The following is a 22,960-nucleotide window of genomic DNA, read 5'->3' as shown; positions in this document are numbered from 1 at the left end:
AAGATTTCTGTCTAAAGTTACGTGGTGGTAAAATAATATGGCATAACTGATAGACTGGTATCAATTATGCAATGCAAATATCACGTATAGTGTATTTTTAGAGGCAGTGAAAATGAAAAAAGAAGATAAATGTGTTATGAAAATGAATACTTAATAAAAACTTTTGTGGTTCTTCTGTTTTGGTTTGCAAGACAGTTTCTACATTCTTGTTTTCTAAATGGATCAACCACGAACATATAACAACGCAGATTAACTCAGCAGAGGCAAAAAAATAGATTTTCTTGCTTCGGGCTACATGTGGTATTAGTCATGTGGTTAACTGTTGACAGCACGACGAGGTATGAATTAATACTACCCATTTATTCTGTATTCAGGGTCTTGTTTCAATTACAGAAGTTTATTATATAACAATACTTTAAAAAAAAGTATTTTGCATGGTTAATTGACAACGCTCTGGCGTTTCTGTTCACCCTTGCAAAACAGTATATAACTCAATGTTGGAAAGTATATCCAAGACAATAGATGCAGTGTTCTGCACTCTTAAAGACATTAGTCACCTTCTACAGCCTATTGTATAATTTGCAAAGGGCAGACGTATGTTGCTAGCTGCATTGATAAACTTGATGGCAATGTATGAAATGACTATAGTACTTATGAAAAATAATAGAGGTACAGCAGGCTTGCAAAATTAAAGATCTTTTCTGTGATAAGAACTGAATGTGTAAGGGGTGGAAAGAACAAAGGTTGCCACGGCATAGTGCATAGGTGAACGATTAAGAGCACCATTGTTTTCAGCTTTCATGAAACTGATGTTTTACATTTCTCTTGGGTATACAAATGTCCTTCACACATTTCAATGACTGCTAAAATGTACTGTTTCATATTAAGGTGAGTATCAGTTCATAACAGACAGGTTTTGGGAAGGCAAATGTTAAAATGAACATTCTGGCATCTAGGGCTGGGTTCTGTGTCTGCCTCCATTATGGAGCTTGTGGGACTAGGAGTTATCGGTGAGGCCCTGAGGCTGGTTTTTATCCGCAGTACAGTAGCTTAAGAAGCAGAATGATCTTAAGATGGTCTATGTTATGTATAATTAATCACATCGCACTGCAATCTATCATGGATTTTTGCTTTGTATTACTGGGGAGTATATATACCTAATATATATATATAGGCTGACATGCAGCATACAGGTGTAAGGTATGAGTGTTAACTGCTTATGAAAAAATAGGTACAAAAATGTAAGATTGTTTCTGCTTTTGACTATTGCTGTGCACGGGGAAAAAAATAGGTTTTTTAACTGTCAGTGTGAAAATAAGGCAGTGTTTTCATCATCTAAAGAGGAATTAGATAAAGGCTCAAAAAGTAAAATCACCACTTGGCTAGTCGCAGTGCTTAAAAATTAACAGACCCCATAACAGCCTTCTTAGGGCAAGTGTTTGTAATCTTTCACAGGCGATGTGCCATATTACACTGTTCTTTCTCAAGGTAGAGCTTAGCAGGACCCAAGAAGAAGTTGCGTAAACTCAGCAGAGCCAGAAGCTGAGAACCAGCTGCCCCTCTCAGGTGACACCCTCAAGATGCTGGGTCCCCCTGCTTCTGATCTGCAGCCAGTCTTACTGAATGTCATTCAAAATCTCCTGCCATAGTATTTTTTGCACCCGAGGCTGCTGACTTGTCCTTAGGCAACTCCAGGGAGTGTTGCAACACTCAAGTCTTCCATAAACAGTTGTAGAGAAGGAGTAGAGCCCTTCAGGTCCACCATTTGCTTCTGTTGTCTGTATGAGATGTCAGAACAGGAATTTTATTGTATATAAACGCATTTTCCATAAATAATCAGGAAAAACACTACATTCTTGGCATGCTCATAAAAATTAAGTAAGGAGGGGTATGGAAACTATGATGGAAAGTTCAACTTAGAAGCAGATTAATTGGTTTTTATTTTATTTATTTTTCATTTTGTGAACGTGGTGTAGTGGGTGTTTCTCAAAGTGTAAGCCTGGTTGACCCGTGATTTCTATTTCACAGCTGGATATCATCAGATATTTTTCTCTTCTGTTTCCACTTTAAGAAATGATGCTGTGGTGTTAGAAAAAGGCTTGTGCTACTTTGGACTAAGTAGAATCTAATAACAGCTTCCACTCAGCAGATGACACTTTAATATCCTTTTAAAAATGGAATCCGAAGCAGTTGTTTGTAGACGTAAGGTGGAATGAATGAGGAGGGCTCTTCTGTTATTTCTTTCCCTGTGAGGTTTTGTCTGCTGGTCAGAAAAATGACTATGTTCACAGGTGCCTGTTTTGAATAGCTGTCTGGGGGCCCAGCTGTGTAGTACTGATGTGGATTAGAGCCACATTTTCTCTGCTTGCATGTCAGCTTGGTTCATCTAGATGGAAAGAAAAGCCTTGAGCTGCTGAGATGATACAGAGAGTGTGCTGTGAACGACTAGCTCAGAGCAGCTCTGGGCTGGGGACTGGCTCTTCCCTCCTGACTCTGGCTCCTCCCCAGGTGTTGGAGGATTGGACTGAAGCCGGGTGAGCATTTCATTTTGGAAGCAGTGGTGGAATAATGGTTTTAGCGTGGAGCTGGAACATTTTGAGAAAAGTGGTGTCAAATAAGCCATTATTCAGAGCAAACTTTACAAGGTGAATGAACAAAGCGACTGATGTGTTTGGGAGAAAGCAGAATTGCCTCAACAGATGACTGATGGTAGTGACTAACCTGAATATGTGCATGCACCAAGTGCATTTACACTTGGGCTGACTGGAGGGAAGATGGTGCAAACCAGTGGTGACTGTGATGGTAATACTTTTGGGAAGGAGTTGAGCTTAGGTAGATACAAGGATAGCATATTGGTTGCATGTTTCTCCATCACTGACAGTGGCATATTTGAGTAGAATTCTTGACTAGCTTACTTTTTTTGTGATGCCTTTTTTTTTGCTACACAGAACAGGTGTGGGATTCATCTGTCCAATGTACTAGTTGTTCTGGACTCCCTTCCTAGTCAGTGGAAACTTAAGGAAGGTGTCTTAAAAGAGGTCATATACATCACGCCCTACAATTACTCCAGTGTCTCCACTGACTATAAAGGCAGCCTTTAAGTTTCTAAGCATGCAGAAGTTTGCTTTGAAATCTAACCTGACAAGAAATAGTGGGAATGCACCTTCAGATGGTGGTGTTAGCTTCTTAGGGCTCTAATCTCCTTCATGCTTGGCCTTTGAAGAAGGATATGCGCTAGAAAATGCTAATGGTTTTCTTAACGAGACTGAAGGGAGTGGCAAAGCTGATGGGGAAGAAAATATACCAGATCTTAGTCTGGTTTTGTCTTTGCCTTGGCATATTGTGAAATAATCTGAATTTGATAGAGAAATAGCTGATTGTAAGAGACAAAGCAGATGAGGCAGCAGAGATTGTGCATCTGTGACTTTCAGCACTGGGAAGTATTCACTAGAAATCAAAAGATGGTCTGATCATTTGGGTCTGAATTTTGGAGTACTTCCTCCTTCCCTTCACACGTTCTAGTACAAGGATTAAAATTCTAGATATAAAATTTTACATACTGATGAATATAGCAACACAAAAACATGTGATGTGTTTCAGTGCTTGCCCCGGAAACATGCTGTCTCCCATCATGAGTAAGCCCAAGAAGATGAAGGGCTTTCACTAGTTTACCAACTTGACAAAACGTTTGAAACTTGATCCATAAGTCAAAAGTTTTAAAGTTTACATTGCACTTACAGAAACACAAGCCTGGTTTGTTTGACTGTAAGGGGTAGGTATGTAATGATTCATGCTATTTTATTCAGCTGATGTCACTTGACAGGTATGTTTGTGGTCTGGTAGAGAGTATGGCCAGGGTGTTCCCTAGTATGTTGTCTGGCCAATTGTATTCTTACCTAGGTGATATTTTAATTGTGCAGCTGGCAGGAATTGTCACACTTTAACCTTGTTCATTTTAGAACCATACCTCATTTTTTTTTGCCTGTCCTCTGTTTTCCGGTTCTTGTACTTTAAATATGAGGTGTCTTGTGGATATATGTTTTTGGAAAGTTAAAAATTATTTTCTAAAGAAAATGCTCTGAATTCAGATACTACTTTGAACCAGAGGGGAGAATTTATGTTAACCCTGGTGGGTTTGCTCACTCACTTCTACCCCCCTCCACCCCAGTGGCGCAGGGAAGGAGGAAAGGACGAATAAAAGGAAGAAAACTTTGGGGTCAAGATAAAACAAATAAATAATTAAATTGTTTAAGAAGTGAAGGATAAGTGGAAAGAGAGAGAAGAAAACAAAACAAAACAAGTGATGCAAAGGCAATCACTCCCCACGTCCTGTGGGTAGACCAATGTGCAGCCAGTTCCCAAGCAAAAAGACAACTAACCTCCCTAAACCCCGCTTTTTTCCTTTTTATTGCTGAGCATGATGTTATATGGTATGGAGCATCTCTGTGGTCAGTTTGGGCTATCTGCCTGGTTGTGTCCCCTCCCAGCCTATTGTGCACCCACCAATCTACTCATTGAGCGGGCAGAGTGAGAAACAGAGAAGGCCTTGATGCTGTACAAACACCGTTTGCCAACAGCTAGAGCATTAGTGTGTTCCCATACTGTTTTGGTCAAAATTCTAAAACACAGCACCATATGAGCTGCTACGAAGAAAATGAATTCTCTCCTAGCCAGGCCCTGTACAATCTCCACCCCCTATTCCATACCATTTATGTCCTGCTTGGGAACTACACTATCCAATACATTCTCATTAACCACTGGCCCCGTTCACATCCTTTGATTTGTACACGGATATCTTCCCTTAGTCTGCAGGTCATCCCTGTGAAATGTCCATAACATGTCCACTGAGTTAATCTAGTCTGTGACTTGGGTTCTCTCTATTATGGTGGTCGCTCTGAACAGGAGGGGTGTGTTGTGTTGAGTTACTGGACACCAAAATCGGCTCAGGTTAGGTCACTGCTGCACTTGTTCAGCTTTTGCAACGCTGTTGCTTTAGGTGATGCCTGCTGTGGTACTTCCTAAAATAGACAACTCAAATCATGTGTTATTTTCCCCTAAAGTTAAATCTCCTTGAGGTACACATCGGATTTCCCCATCCTCCTGCATTACCCACCGTGTGTACTGGGTCCTTGAGCAAAAGCAGTCCCACGAACAGGTTTGCCTTTCCCCAGGGGAGAAGCAAACCACGCTGTCTTTCCCAGCCAGTTCCCCACATGCATTACAGGGCCCTTATCTCCTTCTACAATATGCAGGGGTTTTATTTGGTCAGGGCTAGGTCAGTTACCTGATCCTCTGGTATTAACTAGCCAGGTGGCTTCTGCTAAATTTGCATCCTGCTGCTTATGTGTCCCAGTGCCCATCCCTTTCAGTATGGTCTTTAACAGTCCACTGTGTCTTTCAGTCTTTCCGGCAGCTTGTGTGTGATAGAGAATGTGGCACACCCAATCAGCGCCATGTTCCTTGGCCCAGGTGCTAATGAGGTTGTTTTGGAAATGAGTCCCGTTCTCTGACTCAGTTCTTTCTCGGGTGCTGTGTTGCCACAGAACTTGTTTTTCAAGGCCGAGGATGGCATTTCAGGCAGTGGTTTGGGCTACAGGGTATGTTTCCAACCATTCAGTTGTCACTTCTCCCATGGTAAGCAGGTGACATTTGCCTTGGCAGGTTTGTGTCAGTGCGATATAATCCGTCTGCAAGGCCTCCCTTACTGATATTGCAGTCACCGTCCTTTACATCAGAGAGGCTTTACTCACGTGGCTCACTTGATTATGGTGCATGTTTCACATTCATGAATAACCTGTGCAATGGCTTCAGTAGTTAGGTCCACCCCTCGATCTCAAGCCCAAATGTACGTTGCATCTGTCCCTGATGTCCAGATGTTATATGGGCCCACTGAGGTATAAATAGTTCGCTCTTACGTTCCCAGCATTGGAGCAACCAGGTAGACATTCGCTCACCTGTCTGATGGGTGAAATCTTTTTGCCTATCTTGGAGCTTAGTCATGCATAGGAACTAGATAATTTTTGCCTCTTTTATGATTTATATCTCTTTCCTCTCCTGTCTTGCTGCAGAACAGGCTGCCTCTTCTGATTCTTCCCCTCTCCCCCCCTCAGGAGGAGCTGCTTCTCCTCTTACTAACCGAGTTGACCTCTGCTTCCACTGTTTCTTCTTGACTACAGGAGCAGCTATTATAGTTGAGGGTTAGGTCTCCGGTTTAGTCTCAGTACCCATTTGTGTGGCCTTAGAGCAGGAGACCTTCTTGCCCCTTTGAGGGCACTGGGCAGCAGCTCGATAAGCATGGGCCAGGCCCCAACACAGCTTTAGAAGTTGCTGTGTTACATAGAAAGTGTTGCCAAGCTTGCACCATACAACAGGAACATGAGACACTACGGAGTAATGGACAAGATGTTTGATGAGTGCTGGAAACACAAGTCTTAAATCTTGACAGAGTTGTTCGGAAGATCTATCCAAAGTGCAGATGTTGAAGCCCAGGATTAAGGGACTAGCTACACTGATGTAGCCACTGAGAATTTCATGGGTCTTGGAAAGCAAACTATAAAGGGGAAGATAAACAGCCATATTAGAACATCTCTTTGGAAGCAAAACCTATGTAGTTCTGTAAAGATTCTGATACTTATTTTTATATTATTTGCATGTCAGCATTGCAGGTGTGCATGTGAGGGTCTGAAATACAGCATTATCTTGAGAATCTATTAAACTTTAGAAGAAAAAGACCCTAAAGTTCATGCAACTCCTCAGCCTTTGAGGAGATGTGAATACTTAGGAGGCTGCTGAAACAGGCAGTAGCTTGAGTGCCTTTCTAAAGTAACTCTTGATTTACACTGTTTTCTCTGAAGAGAGAATTGCCTCCCTCGCTTTTTGCTTAAGAGTGTTGCCCCTGCTGCCATCTCTGCACTGCTCACAAGGCCTTTGGAAGCAGAGTGGGAACTGTTCATGTTAGAGGTCAAGACTGGCGGCAGCCTGGTCTGCAGTGATCATGCCCTGGTGGAATTCACAGTCTTGAGGGATATGGGCCAGATGAAGTGTAGAGTCAGGACCCTGAATTTTAGGAGACCAAACTTTCAGTTGTTTAAGGGATTAGTGGATGGGACCCCCTGGGAAACTGCCCTCAGGTATAAAGGAGCGGAACAGAGATGGCAGCTCATTAAGGACATGTTTATAGAGCACAAGAGCTCTCAATTCCTATGTGTAAGAAATCAGGCAAGGAAGGCAGGAGACCAGCATGGCTAAGTGAGGACCTCCTGGTCAAATGAAAGTGTAAGAAGGAAATGCACAGGCAGTGGAACCAGGGACATGTATTCTGGGAAGAACATAGGGATGCTGTCCAGATCTGTAGGGGTGCAATCAAGAAAGCTAAGGCATAGCTGGAGCTGAATTTGGCAAGGGATGTGAAGAATAATAAGGGCTACAGGTATGTTGGTGAGAAAAGGAAGATTAAAGAAAATGTACCCCACCGATAAATAAGATGGGAAAACTGATGACAACTGACATAGACCTATTTTGTCTTTTTAATTTTTAGGGGGACATTAATCATCACTGGAAACGTCTTTTATCTCCATACAAACTAGAAGCAGGTCATGTAGATCATGGGAACAAAAAAGCTGTTTTCTAGCAGCAATCCCTTCAGCTCTCTGAAGGAGGTTTGGTTTGCTGGCAGAAGAGCTTTTCTTTTAGGTCTTGCCAAGCAGAAATGTGTTACCTTCTCCCCATGAAAAGTATTCAGTGGTTGGAGACTGTTAAATGTGAAGTGAGAGAATAGGCTTCTGTAGCAATTCTGTTCCCTGTAACTTGTTTTATGTATTGGCTGCTCCCGTTCATTAGAGATGTGTCTAACAAAATTGCAGCATGTGATACCTTGAATAAAATAATAATTCTGTGTAACGTCCTTGCTGCTAAACTGAAAATTTATAGCTTGCATGCACTGAAGATATTTTCTACTGATAAAATTCTCCCATTCTAGAGACAGCAAAATACAGCTAGGACATTATTTTTTTGAGAGAACTGTCCTTATGAAATATTTCTTTTCCTCAAAAACCATGTTATGTCACATAGGATTGGAAGTATTTAGTGCTTTTACAAAATTTAGCATTCAAACCCATTCTGCTTCAAAGTAATACTCTAATATGAATTAATTACACTGATTTTTGGGGAAAGTGTGGGTTTTGTTTGTTCATTTTTCTTAAAGAAGAATCACTGCTGAACAGTATTGTTCAGTATAATGCCCTTGTATCACGATAACTGTCCTCACTTAGGATGTTTAATGCAATTAAATTCTCTGAGCCGCTGAGCTATCCTGTGCTTTTGTACAATTTCTCCTTTCAGCATGCTGTTAAGTTGTATTTTTTTTCTCTACTGACTGTTGGCAAGCAAATACCTGTTTGTGCATGGAAAGTCCACAGCCACCTGCTATGGCATTTCAACTGAGAGGTAAAGAGCAATGCTGAGCAGGAAATAAGTGACAAGCGTAAGAGTTCTGTTGTGACTGGGGTGGTGGTATTTGAGGGTGCAGTGTCACCAGCCAATTTATAAACTTGACACAACTGAGGTTTTCTACACACAGATAGTGCTTTGTGCAGTCAGAATACTCCAGGAAGGAAAACAACTATTCTGTAACAGTAGGAACTCAAAAATTAACCTTCATGGACATTGTCCAGCATCCTTTAACTTTGTTATCTCTGAATCTGCTTACTTGAAGATATCAAGGAACATGTCAAGGCCCCTTTCCCTCGGTTGTTAGATTCATTTACATTGAGCTTTGTTTTTCTTGAAAGAAGCTGGAGGGGCTATAGAAATCTTGGAACAATGAAGCTCAGTAATCTTGTACAAATGTTGCTATGGCATTCCTTAGACTTCCCGTGATATTGCTTTGAATATAAATGGGATAGGACTTGATCAACAAGGGCACTTACCATTTGTCTAGATGATGTCGGTCTTGCTATTCTTCATTTCCAAGTAGTACTGAAAAAACAACTCACTTTGCAGAAGCATAAAAACATGTTTACTAATAAGTTGTGATGTACACTGTTGGCTACAGTTCTGCAAATGAGATCCCTATTCTTCAAATGAGAGCAAACAAATTTTCTTCTCATTCATATGAATTATTGCTTTTGGAGTTGAGTAGGGACCTGTGCTTTGAGCTTCAGAAGAAAAGGAGTCTCGCAGTGGATACGTCTGCACAAAAGCTCCAGCACCAGCTGCAGTGCAATGTCAGCTCAACTGTCTTCCTTTAAAACCAGGTAGATTGGGAACGATACCAGTCCACTCCACAGCAGAATGGAGCTGAGCACAGCTGTCTGCAAAAATGAGTTACATGAGCTTGTTCTGAGGTGCATGTAGGTAAGGCTAAACTGTTTCTAATATTCAGGCTGGCCAATTGAAAGTTACCGTGGTATAATTGTATTGCGCTGCATTGGTTTCGTGGCTTACTGATCTACAGATTGAAAAAGCATCTTTTTATTTGTCATCCATTTACCGTAAGAATAAAGGTTATAGACTAATGTTGTATAATTATAATTACAGGGAAAGTTACTGTGTTAGAATTACCTAAGTTCTTTCCAGGGAATGATTAGTGAGAAATTATTATCTTGCTGCTTGGCCAGATTAATACAGTTCAGTCCCTTGCCAATTTATGGTATTGAAGGTAGGAGTTTTTTGACAACATTATGTAGGCTGTTTACAGGGAGGCTTTTTTACTGCCGTTCCCACTAGAACACCACCTCCTTTATCTGGGTCTGGAAGTGATGATTTAAATAGCAATAAAACATTACTGTTGAGGAATTCCATTCTAGGTCTGTGGTTTAGCAGTAATTTTGTTTTTCCTGTTGCTGAATTTGAGGGTTAGAATTTTTCAGTGTGTTCAGTGATTTGGCTGGAGGAGGAACTCTCTTCCTGCGGGAACACTACGTTTCATTAGACCTAAGTTTAGCAGAACATTGCTGCAGCTTAGCAGTGACCACTCCCACAGTGGTTTGCCAGTAAAGCAGTTAATGTCCATGCTCATTCTAGATTTTCATCTACATTTTGAAGTAGATTAATAATACTAGGATTAATATGTTTAGTTTAATAGTAGGATTAATTCTTAAATGATTAGGGGCTAGTACATTGCTGCAGAGTTTGATGGAAAGGAGCACATCTTTTTTTTGCAAATTGGCAGGAGTTTTGCTGGGGACTGCAATGTTAGCGAAGGTGTCTTTGTGGTTTTGTATGCATTTGTTTTGCTGTTGAGACTTAGTTATTCAAGAGAGCTGACTCTAACCAGGGCCCCAGACAAACTGCAAACTCTGCTGCTGCTCATGCAGGTTTCTGTCTTTTAAGCTGCTCCTGTGCATCATTTTGCTTACTTTAAAGCTAGCAGCACAGTATGTCTTTCCAAAAGTAAAGCTTGCTTCTGCATTGTGGAAAAAAAAAAGCCAATAGCACTTGGAGAGAGTAGAAGACAGTATCAGCTGGTAACACCCACCACAACAGTACTTCATATAGTCTTCGGACAAACAGGCTTGCAAAACAGATCTTGTGAGAAGTCGGACATGTTTTGAAAGTACAGAAGAACCTAGCTACCCATGAGCAAATACAAAACCTGCTTTTTGTCTGTCAAGGACCATGTTCCCTTTTTGCAGTACCTGGAGAGATGATGAGCGGTCACAGATGAGTTGATGGTGATGAGATTCCATAGGTGACAAGAAGCCTGGTGCACAAGTATTGTTAGGAGCAAAAGTTTGGCTCTCACTAGGGAGTAAACTATTATCAGGTGTCCATGCATTTTTCTGTATTTAAGACTGGAATCAGTGCCCTGAGTTTATTCTGAAAAATCAGCACATAAATGCTATTGGTCTCTTAAGAACATTCCTGGTTCCATGTATATAAGGAACACTGAGATTTCTTTTTGTGTGGCTGAGCTGAACTCAAATGTCTGGTCTATTTTTAAATGGAATTATTTATTTCCTGACTTATTCTTTTCTGCTATGAAATGTGCATTTTCCCAGACATCAAAGTTCTGTGACGGGGTCATCATTTTAATGAGAAACTATGGAAGGGAGAAACAGCAGGTGTGAAAATCAAGCTTAAAGTAGTCACAAGTATTGTGAATTCTTAAATCTGTTTTACCACCTCACCTTTATGGACTTATTTGCAGCATGTCTCAAAAGTATGATTTCAAGTTGTCAGGATATGCAAGTCTATGTAACATAAATTTCTTTTAGTGAGCTTTGCAGGATCTATGCAGAACTTAAAATTGGCAAGCCATTTGTTGAATGTAGGCAGGGGTTTGATCTTCGGGTGAAAAATACAAATTTGATGCATTTGCAGGGGAATGAAGTGAGATGAAAGCAAGATGTAATGAGTCCCACCCCCATTTTGTGTCTGATTTCTGGTATTGTGGTGTGGTTCACTTGCTGTGCAATGCTTCAGAAGCCTTCTCTTCTAATAGCCCGTCATTAGGGCTCTGTTGAAGCATGTTGGGGATCTCATCTGGCCTGTGTGCTGAGCTTTGCTTTTTGTGGAAACAAAGGGAGAGAGGAGGTGGATAACAATGCAGAATTAGTTTGTAACCAAGTTCGCCTTAACCTGGGAACTGTGTTGCAGTCTTCAGTAACACAAATGAAACTGGAATTTATATCAAAGCTTGCATGAACTCTCTGGGAGCAGAGCCTCTTGTATGTGCTCAGGACTGAGGTACAGGGTGTCTTTTATACTTTGAATTAAAGATGGTAGTTCATATATTCCTTATTTGCAAATGAGCAGCTCAGGTCTCAGTCACTCAGGGATCTCCTTCAGGCTGTTGCAATTTTGTGTATATTCTGAGCTAATTGCTCAGGTGTAACTTTGTGCTTTGTTTTCTGTCCCTGAGTTCAGTGTGGGCAGCATTTTCTTTTTCTGTGTATGTCAGTCAGGTGCAGAGGGAAGAGCAGAAAGAAGTTCAGGGCATCCTTCCATTCCCCTCTGTCAGGTTCTGGCAGACCTGGTGCTCTGTTGGCCAAGTGATCCCCAAAGACCGAGCTTTTCTGGAGCTCCTCTTTCTCTGAAAAAACAGGCCACTTTCTGGCCTGGTTTCCTAAGGAATTAAGTCATAGGTAGTCGTGGTGTGTGTATGTGTGTGTGTCTAGCTCAAACAGTGGAGATTTCACAAGGAGAGAGTGGTTTTCAGTACCCCAGTTGCAGGATAAGAATCAGAGTCCTCGTAAGCAGCGTGGGTTGTATCTAGAGCCTGGTCCTGAGCCCAGGAGACCCATGCTCTATTCCCGGTTCTGCCACGAACTACTCTTCTCTGGGCAAATTGTGAGTCTGTATTATGATTGAGTTTTCTCATCTAGAAAATGATGAGCACGTTTGCTTCCTTTGCAAATCAATAAATGAAAGGTATTAGATGACACAGAGACATTATTGGCAATTTTTTTTTTTTTGCCTATATCCATTAGTAAAAAATACAAACCACTAAAATGTTTGTGTATAGAAGCCAGCGTCTGAAATAGCAGTCTTGGACGCGTTTTTTGTGTTACTATCCCTTATTTAGAAATTAGTTGTTTTATTTTAGCTAGTGTTTCATAACTGCTTCACTGACTTTGAACCCAAAACTATACAGTTTTCCATGCTGGTTTTATTTGTTTATTCATTTTTCAGTGGTATCTAGTCTCCCACTGTCACTGCAGGGATACTTACATGTGTGAGTTTTTGAGTACAGATGTTATGAAGCGATATGGAAAATATGCCACATTTGTCTGGCTCTTTTATAGCAGAAATTGTAAAGGGAAGGCTTCCTTTGCTTTGTTTAACCTGCTACCTACAGTTTGAGCAGCCCAGCAAACAGGATTGAGAATGAGAAACAGATACAGCTACTGTGGGCTTCATTTTAACTCTTACAAGGCAATCAATCAAATAATACAGGGATTATTGTTATATACTTGGGAAGATTTTGGACATCTAAACTGGGTGCCAACTATTTGTATATGACACATGTGGTCCCTATTAAGGTAGTCATCAGAGACTATATTGTCTTTTATTACACAGTATTTTTGTGAGGTTGGACAATGCTACTTCAGCCTCATTTTACAGAGGGACAAATAAGGAACAGAGATGTCTAACTGAGGAGCGCATGCAGATTGGGTTGGCAACACCTCTTCTTCACGAGCATCTGGATGACAAACTGCTGCAGTTCCTTGTGGTGCTCCAGCGTCGTGCTGTACAGCGTGATGGTTCAGAAACCCATTCGTGAAGAGTGCATATCGTGGTGCTGGAGGAGGAGGAGGAACACAGCAGAGTGTAGAAACCTTGTCATCTGTGCCAAGTTAAACCTGCTTTTTGGTTATACGACCAGAATTACCAAATACTTTTGGAATGATTGTAGCTGAAATTACAAATAACACGCATGATTTCAAGGGCTTTTAGTGACTTTCTTTAGGGATTTCACTAGTTTTAAAAATCTGTCTCTAAACAATTGCTGTAGGTCTCGTAAGGGCTCGTTTCCTTCCAGACCCACACTACACGCTTAAGCTCTGCTTATAAAATAAAATTAAGCACAAAATATTAAACAAACAAATATGTCCCAAACAACCGTTCACACAAGACAGAAGAAAGAGGAGATGTGAGGAAATACATCAGCATTACAGTTATCTTCATTAGCTGTAATATCATAGTTTTCTAAAATGAAAGGTACATTATAGTAAAAAGGTAAATTTTAATTAATCCTCTTTCTCCTCCACATACAGTCTCATTCTCTTTCCAAATACCATTTTGTGGTTAAGCTTTCTTCTCAAAGTTTGGGAATTGGAAGTGTCTTTTTTAGCTCACAGCACTAAAGGCTGTTTTAAAAATTACTCTGCTTTCTTTCAGCTTTCAGTGAATAACAAATGGCCCTTCTTTCCCCCTTGCCATTCTCTCTGTTTTCCATCAAATGTCAGTGTTACTACCATAGCTGCTGGTGTTGGACCAGGGCAGAGAGCAGGCATCAGACTTCCTAAAATAGTACCAAATCCTCACTGTTACATGTTAAGCTTATTCTGAATTGAGATAGCGGGGTTGCTGCTGCAAACCTGGGCACATCTGTTTACCAAGGAACTTGTTAACAAGCAGCTCTGCCATGTCTCAGGAGCTTACGCAGAAATGAGCTGCGGTTGGAACTGTGATCTCTATCAGCTGCTCTATCATCAGTTGTAATTCAGGTCAACTTTAGAAACTGAGCACTGATGATTTAAAAGCAGTGAGCCACAGATGACCCCGTTCTTACGATAAAGAAATGTACAATTTTAAGCCAGAAATGCCAAATGTCCGGTATGTGTGTTAATTAACTCAGGAGCTTAATGTTAAAGTTGTGTCAAACTGGTGAAGGGATTTGCCTCAACTTGGCAACTTCCAGGAGAATTCGTGTTCACCACTGAAATAGCACATATTACTTCACTGCTACTCTGAAAACTAGCTCAAGAAGGATTTCTTTGGAGAAGTTCAGCCTTCTTCATTTTAGTCTTTGTCCCTGATGAGTTCATGATTAAGTAATGTATTCTGACATAATTCGTTGTTCATGCAATAGCATAGTAAATAATGGTTTAGACAAACTATATTAATGCCACAGCTCTTGAGCCAGATCTCTGCATAGAGCAGAGGGACACTGCAATGGTGTAATCATCTCTAAGGAGCAAAACAAACTCTTATCTGGAAGATACAGTACATGAATGACCCTTTGCAAGCCAGACATTTGCAGAGCATTTCAGCATTTGGATTGCAGGATGTGAGTTCCATGTGCTGCTCTTGCATCCTGCATTTTCCTGTGCCCTCCGCAGTGCGTTCCCTGTGTCTCTGTTTCTCTCTTGGCTGGAGAGGTGGGAATTTGTGAGGTGGCTGACAGCATCCGAGACCCAGTGCAGCCTCTTCAGTGTATTAAATACATCTTTTTCCACACATCATCACTGATGGTGATGGCTACTTAGGAGGTGCGGTGCGTATAAGAAGTTGGATACATATGCTTAAGTTTTTGTGGGATTAGGATTTGCCTTCACTTACTCTTTTCATTTTTGTCTAATTCAAGGCAGTTATGGGACTGGCTTCAATAGGCATGGCGTAGTGATAGCTTCAGAGAATACTTCCCCTCTGAACTGGTGTTCCTCAAAAATGGGCTGAGTTTACAACTAAATAATCATTAAAATATAGCTCAGGAGTGGTGGAAGGCAAAGCCCACTTGATGGTAGAAGCTTCTGGCTTGGTAAAATTCCAGTGCTACTAAATTTTTCATCTGTATAAGATAGTACCTGGTGTCAGTCTACATTTCCCTCCTTGTTCTACATTTGCTTAATGTTGTTGTTTCTGCTGCTCATTGGAGATGGATATTAGGTATATAAACTACTGCTTACATCTACAGTTGCTCTTTATATTTACATTTTCTTGCTGTATCTTTGGGAAATTAACAACAATTTAGTAATAGTTGTGTACTTTAGGGTTTTCAGTTAGGTTTATTCAACCATTTTTCATTTTCCATACAGCTGTTGATGTGAAGCCAAGGGTGGAGATCTGTAATTATTTCAAAGGACACCAGAATGTATTTATTATTTTCAATCCAAGTGAGTAAATCTGTCACAATACCCATTATTTAGTGGCATGAGAGTAAACTGTACTTTATAATGTTGTCATTAAACCAGTGAGGCATTTTTTGCCTCCCCCCCACCCCCATTCATTTCCTTCTTTATGTTTTGTAGTGCATTATTTTCTTCTGGCTGAAATCTATATTGGAGATGCACAACAGCAGATCTGATCTGATCAGGGAGGTAGAAGTGTGTCTGTGAGAATACTCTTGGCAGAAGATACATGATTAAAGGAATGGTGAGAGACAGCCACAAATCTGTTTGGAGAGATGTTGAATGAAAAAAGCTCAGAAATATTCCACCATATTTGTAGGCTCACAGCTGATTATAAAACTAAAGCTTTCCTTTTAATGTGATGGTGAAACCTCAGGAGATAATCATCTTAAGGTTTGGATCCTTATTTGAAGTTCATCCAGACTGTTACACCCTTAAATTCTACAAAATCTGGCTGCATATCACACAAGAATAGGCTTTTTTTTTTTTTTTTTTTGTGAGGTTGCTTGATACTTCCTGCCTTCACTTCATCTGTGGAAAATGCTATACGAAGAGCCTTTCTCATCATATGATATTTATAATTATTATTATTTCAGCATTTCTCATTCCAGACTGGGTGGAGATTACAAGGATGATCATTCACTTTGAACTCTAATTTAATATATGACTATGTATAAAGACATTTCTTGGTTGAACCATCTGGGGAGAAAAAAAAAGACTTTTAAAACATCTTTATTAAAATACGCCACATAACTTGTAGTATCCTGGAACAGTGCCTCTAGATTCCTGTCCAGGATTGTAGGGTAGCAGAAGGAGTGAGTGTCCTTGGAGTATTTATTAACTGATTTACATCAAAACTTGTTTATGCTAGAGAGAATTTTCCCTGTATTTTCTGAATACTTAGTGGAATCAAAATAACAAAAATTAACTCATAGCGTATATACTCTGCTGTACCCTTCCATAATTATGTTACTAATCATGAAGCTGATTTATGTAAAACGGGAGAGTGAAAGTGCGGTGATTGTTTTGTTTTTTAATTCCTGACCCATCTCATTAAGCAATGGCAAAACACCCCTGACTGCGTATGTGCAGAGTGTCTCTGGAGTGGTCTATCCATGAGTGCTGGAGAGGTGGCAAAATTCTCTTACTGGAACTTCTGGTGGGTCTGCTGGCTGCAGCCAGCGAATGCCTTCAAAAGTTTGTCTTCAGTAACATGATATATGGTACTCTGCTTTTTGACAATTGTTTGGGATTTTTTTGAAAGAACAATTTTTCTTTGGAAAGTGCTCATTTGTTGAAACTCTTAATGACACAATTTATTTGTCTTCTTGGTCTCATGAAAATTTGGAGGAGGGATTTGTATTTTTTTTTTGTGTTTGTAAACCAATCATCTCTGCAGTTTTTCTGTGCAGGGGTGTTCAGGAAGAAAGAGCAAGAATTTACCACATTCCTTCCTGGGGATGTGGCAAGCTATGGATGAGATTCAAGCCCCCACTTAGACTGAGCAGCGCCCTGAGTGGTAGGCAACTGGGTGCCCTGAGATAGGTGAGATATAATACATCCAGCTGTCTATTTAAATAGTTTGAGTGGGCACTCCATGAAACACTGTCCCATTAAGGCAAATGTGTGCACTAACATTCCTGAAAATAACTGCCTGTTGTCCAGGTTCTTGGTTATAGGTAAATACATATAAATACATTTTCTCACAGGTAAAATAACTCACAAAATAAAATTTTCCACAGTTTTTACAAAAACTAACCACACGATTGTTGTTATGTGTTTTAGTGGAAACATAAAGTACAGGAGAAAAAGTGTTTGTGCTCTGAAAATGAAGTGTTGCTCTGGAATATTGAAAATTGTCTTTCAAGACAAATGTGTTACAGCTCAGAGAATGCTCCAGAGAGGAATTAAGTATTTTTCATGTTCTCTGAAAGTATTTTCAATATTACACAGTATGACCAAGTAGTTGGTTCCTTACTAAAACTTACAATGATTCTCCTGAGTATATCAGGGGAAAGCATATCTTTATATGAATTTTGGTGCTCAGACTATGCTTAGTTTTGTTTTTTGGTACTGGCCTACTGAACTGAGTTGAAACTCACAGATACATTAATTTTTCAGCCCGCTGATCACAAAGCTTGTGACCTGGCTCCCAGTGAATATACCTTTTCTGAGTATTAACTAACTATGGTGCTTGTAGCTAGCCTGAAAGAGATGAAAATGTGACTCAGCACAGAGAATAATAACCTTCCCACACCTCCTTATAATCCAAGAGGTGAAGTAGCTTGTGCTACTGTACTGCTCTCCAATTACTTGGTCTGGGAATAGGTAGAAAATGTAATATCTCATTCTTTCCTTTCACAAAGTGTGTAATTTTTATGCATTTGTGTTGAAGTACCTCCAGTCAGAGGTCAGAGCGTCTTTGTGATAGGCATTTTATTATACAGAATGAAAAGGTTTCCTACTCTAGCCTCTACCATTTGAATAAAGAGAATTACATAAGGCATAAGAAAATTAAGTATAGGAGAATCGAACTGGAATTAAATATCTATTAACCCCCACCTCCCTCTTAAAAAAGCCCAACAACTTGCAAACCAATTGATCAACTACAAAATGCCCGTGCCGTAGTAATGAGGATTCAGTTGCTCACTTCTGGGGCAGCTGTTACACAGTACCATGCAGAGGATTTTTTTTAACGTGAACTTTCTGTTGCAGTGCATGAACTCTAAATTACTAAATTACATAAATATTTACACGAATTGAGCTTTACTGGCAGACATGTAATTCTCAAATAGTTGAGATTTTTTTCTTATCTACATTCTCACAATTGTGTGAAAAAACAGCTATAGTGCAGGTAGCTTTTTTTTGAGAGAAAGAGGGTGTTAAGGGAAAATTGTAAGGAATTCAAACTATTAAGATAACATTTTTACTCTGTTTTGGCTCTTAGGGATTCAGTTTTTCAAATACAATATAACTCCCTAATTATTTTTATCGGGCCTTTTGGCAACATTTAACCAGATTTTTCTAGCTATGTTGTACTTGAAATGCAAAATCAGTGAGAAATGTTTTTGTTGACACCATCTAACATATATGAAAAAAACTTACAGAATTCTTGGAAGAACAGTGAACTTTCTATAGGATTTTACACCCAGAAAAAAAAAGAGAAAAAAAGGGTTTTCTATCATTAAATATTTCAGTTTAGGGTACTTTTATTTAAAGTCTGCCCAGGTCACCAGGATTTATTGTTGGTTTTGCTATTCTGCATGAACAGATGGGCAAATTGAGGTGGCTGTGGCAGCGGGGAGCTGGAGTAGCAGTGGATGGGACAAGCTTGCTCACCAGAGCAGGGCTGGAGCAGAGCCCAACGCTCTCTGGAGCCCTGCCTGGTGTCTGTGCTACATGAAGCACTGACCTGTCTGGGCAACTGGGTGCTACCTCTGCCATCTCTGCATTGTAGTCTGTTGAACCTTGTAGGCATGCCTTTAGATGTATTATTCTTCAGGTCCTCTGGGACTGTCTCTCCCGTATTCAGCTAGACATATTCAGCTTCTAATTTTGGCCAAGGACATAAAGAATGGATGCTACCGGGTCGCATGGAAGAACGACACTATTAAAATAACAAATATTTTATTTTTAGCTTATTTCCTGTTGTTTCCCTGCAGCTGCTGACGTTGTCACAAAAGCTTCCTTTCTAGTTGCTTTGCTTAAAATATACCTACGTTGTGCATATATGCATCTGCGTGTTTGCTCATGAATAAAGCGGCATCAGCTCAAACTCCCTAAGAATGAGAACCGTGAGGAGGCTGCAGAAGGACCTTTCTGTGAGGCTTTTTCTTCTTCCTTGAACACAGCCCTGAGAACGTAGATGCTCTGCAGCCCGTATTCTCAACACGTGTGCTTGTAGCATGGGCAGGCAGACATTTCCCCTGACAGACAGGCAATAGGGAGTGGACGTCAGTCTTGACCCAAACACTGAATATCTCTCCTCCACTACTTCACAGCAAAGGATTGAGTCAGCGTTAGTCCTGTGCAGTACTTAATGTCAGAATGAGTCATTCATCAGGAGTTACTGTATTTACAAGTACTGAAAGGCAGGGTAGGGCCTTCGGATAATAGTGCAGGATGCTATCCCTTGAGGTGTCATGTGGTTTCTTGCTGTCTCCTTTCTATTTTTAATTTCCCTTTGAAGTGAGTTTATTGAGTCACGCAGGACTGAAAGAAATATTTAAAAATGCAACAGACAATAATTCAGCTTCCTTATTTCTTGCCCTATTCATGTACTGACCAGACACTCTTGGTCTTCTCAATTTCCGATCTCCGTCCCCAAACTCCATTTGCTTCCTGAATTTCTTCAGCTTATGATAACACCACAAAACCCATCCGATTACTCATTTAGGCTTATTGTTTCCTTTTTTTTCCTGAGGGGTAGCCAATTCTCATAAATATAAGTTATCCCTGGACAGGTAAATTTCAGCACATGCTGTGTTGAAATCAAGTGTTAGGCTTTACAAGGGGTTCCCAATCTTTCATGAGCATTGCGAACATGTGTAATTAGGAGTGATTATTTTTTTTTTTTTTTTCCTACTGGGCATTTGCTGGAGTTAGGAAAAAGATAAAGGTTGTCAAAAGCTAACTTTCAGTGTGTTTATTTTCCCATTATCTTCTTACTGACTGAGGGTACAACAGAAATAAAATTGTTACACAGTAATGCATGTTGTGGCACAGTCCCAGCGTCACATCATCATTTTTGCCACAACATCATGTCCAATGACAGGTGAGGCATGAATTATCCATATTTTGCTAAAATGTCCTGTTCTTGGGACATTTGTATGTATGTTTTTTAAAGATACTGTAGATGTTTGCAGTGAGGGGTTCTAATTCTACTTAAGTGGCATTAGGAGGTCCTGTCTGTAGTAACAGCACCCAAAAGACAGGGTTTTGACCACTGTCTGTCCAAGATCTCAGGATTTCACATGAAATCCCTCAGTTGTATGAGTATGTGTGAGTCCATTCTCCTTCTGGCTCACTGTGAAGTATTTGTTACCCACAGCTTCCATTAAAGATCCTTCAGCAGAATATCTACATGATAGACCCACTCTTACAGATTCTATATGGAACCCTATATAGCTTTCGCTAAGTGTGATATGCGTATGTGTTCTGTTTAAACTTCTCTTAATTTTCTTCTTCTCCTAGGTATTACGACAACTTTACCCAGTGCACAGAACGTGAAGCCAACAACGCGAGTTGTTTTTGGCCAAACCCCCTCGCAGAGGGGTTTATCACTGGAATTCATAAACAATTCTTTTCAAACTGTACTTCAGAAAAGGTTCACTGGGAAGATCCACCAGATGAAATTCTCATAACTCTGATCTTGATCCCAGTCATGTTGACATGTGCCATGATAACACTGGTAGTATGGTGCAGCAAGAGAAGTGATATCCTGGTGTAAGTTGTTCCTCTAGGCTTTCCTTTTCTCCATTTCCTTCTTCCAAAAACATTAAGCAAGGAGGACGAAGAGAGAAACTCAACATAAAGATTTCAGATCTGAAATGGAACCTGAGAGATACTGAGATGGAGACAATGCTCCTGTGAACAAAGAGCTGCCTGCTGCTGCTGCTGAAAGTCACTGCTTCTGAGCATGGCCATCAGTGTTGCTGGTGCAAAGCTCTCTACTTCCGTCGGGCCTCATCAGCATGGAATTCACAGGCAGCTCCCAGAAACAGGAGAGTCCCCAGGCAAACGGATGCCTTAGCTGCAAAAGGCGTAAAGTTACTTTCCCATGGGTAAAGCTTGTTGGTAAACTAAGTAAGTTTTGCAAAACTGTAAGTATATGTACACATGGTGTAACATTGGCTGCAGGGGAGATCTCTCTTGAGTTTTTGTGCAGGGCACTTAAGGTTTTCATCTGTGAACCTTGTGACTTGAACAGAAGCTCACTGGCAAAGGAGCTGAACATGGATGTAAGCAAGTGGCAGCTTTTCCTGGAAGCTAGTCAAAAACATCATTATCAAGAACTGGACGTATTGGCCTGGCAAAGAAACAATTTATGTGTCCAGTGACTATCCCCACGGGGAAATTATTATGCCATGTTATAAAATAGTTTATAAAATGCCTTTAAGCATGGCTACTCGGAATTGTATGGATTACAAACAAACTCTGGGAAGATATACAGGTCTTGTTTTACAGAGCTGGAAAATGTGAGAGGAAATTGGTTGATTATAAATATACTAAGGAGTAATGAAGAAACTTTCATATGCCAGACTCTTTATTTTTCCTCTTTTATAATTATTATTCTTGACGACTTGTGTTCACTGTATACTCCCTGCTCTCACTTCCATTTGTGCAAGTGATATCCTACAAATAAATATAAAGGTGTCATGTTGATTGAGGTGCCTTTCAGAGTATAATTTTGTACATAAATAAATCTTCATCCCAGGAAGAGTGTGGGAACTAAAGTATGAACATCAAAGCTTGGAACAGACATAGGAGGAAAGAGAAAAAATTCTACTCAGAAATCTTATTCTATAAAGCTATTCCTATGTAACAGTTTAAATAAAGATTATATGCCCAAAATAAAACAACTTCTATGTTTGTGTTGTAAACCTTTCTTTTCTGTCCTTTCACAAAATGCCTTTCAGTCAAATGCTCTTCTAAGTGAGCAATATCTGTTAAAAGGGACTCTTCATTTTTCCGTATCTTATGCATGCAAATAAAATACAGGTTGAATGGCCAACTAATGGCATTTCATATCTCTGCTAGTTAGATTTTCTCCTTTAAGATTCTGACCCAGTGTTTGAGATTTATATCTGTGTGTATGAGAAGCGTTTCCAGGCTTGAATCAACTTTGAAGTGCCCCCTTTACTAGAACGGTTTATATGTAGATAAAGAACACCTATAGCTGTACTGGTTTGTTCTCGCATCCTTTCACAAGGGTTGAAGGCACTGTCTTGTTTTTTCATTATTCTAATGTTAGAATGATGCATTTTCTAAGGTGTTTCCTATCTGTTTCCAAAGATACTTTTTCATTCTCTAGATGCCAGCAGAAAATTGCTCTTTGTAAAAGAAGAATGACATATGTACTGAGGATTTTGGTTTAGTTTTCTACTTAACTTATTTTCTGCATTAAAATGTTTTGCTCCACCAAAACTAGTGGTGAAGTAAAAAAAAAAAAAGCAACCCATTCATTTGATCCAAAAGATTGTTTGGTTAAGCATTTTGTGTGGCCAAAGCCAATTTTGTTTTCTGCATGGAGTTTCATTTTAATCCTCATTTTACTTTAAATTTCAACAAGCTTCAAAGCAAGTTTCAAAACTTTAGTTTGGAAACCACATAGCAAAAATTCTGACTTTTTCAAAAACATGTTCATTTCTATTTAATTGCCATAT

The 22,960-nt window shown here is 40.0% G+C and overlaps 1 protein-coding gene across 2 annotated transcripts in view; it reads left to right on the top strand.

Annotated features, from left to right (window-relative positions):
- The window catches only part of RAMP3 (receptor activity modifying protein 3), a 59,471-nt gene extending 37,343 nt beyond the window's left edge, over positions 1–22,128 (top strand). For both annotated transcript variants that reach the window (XM_082315936.1, XM_082315935.1), the window contains one exon: positions 20,769–22,128. In XM_082315936.1, the coding sequence (XP_082172062.1) occupies positions 20,769–21,024 (256 nt within the window). In that variant the 3' untranslated portion in view covers positions 21,025–22,128. The remainder of the gene's footprint in view (positions 1–20,768) is intronic.
- Positions 22,129–22,960: the final 832 nt, after the last annotated feature.

Source organism: Platalea leucorodia, assembly GCF_965183815.1.
Source record: "Platalea leucorodia genome assembly, chromosome: 1".
In the NCBI taxonomy this organism is placed as follows: domain Eukaryota; kingdom Metazoa; phylum Chordata; class Aves; order Pelecaniformes; family Threskiornithidae; genus Platalea; species Platalea leucorodia.
Note: the sequence above shows the minus strand (reverse complement) of the source record. Positions and strands in the feature narration are given on the sequence as shown.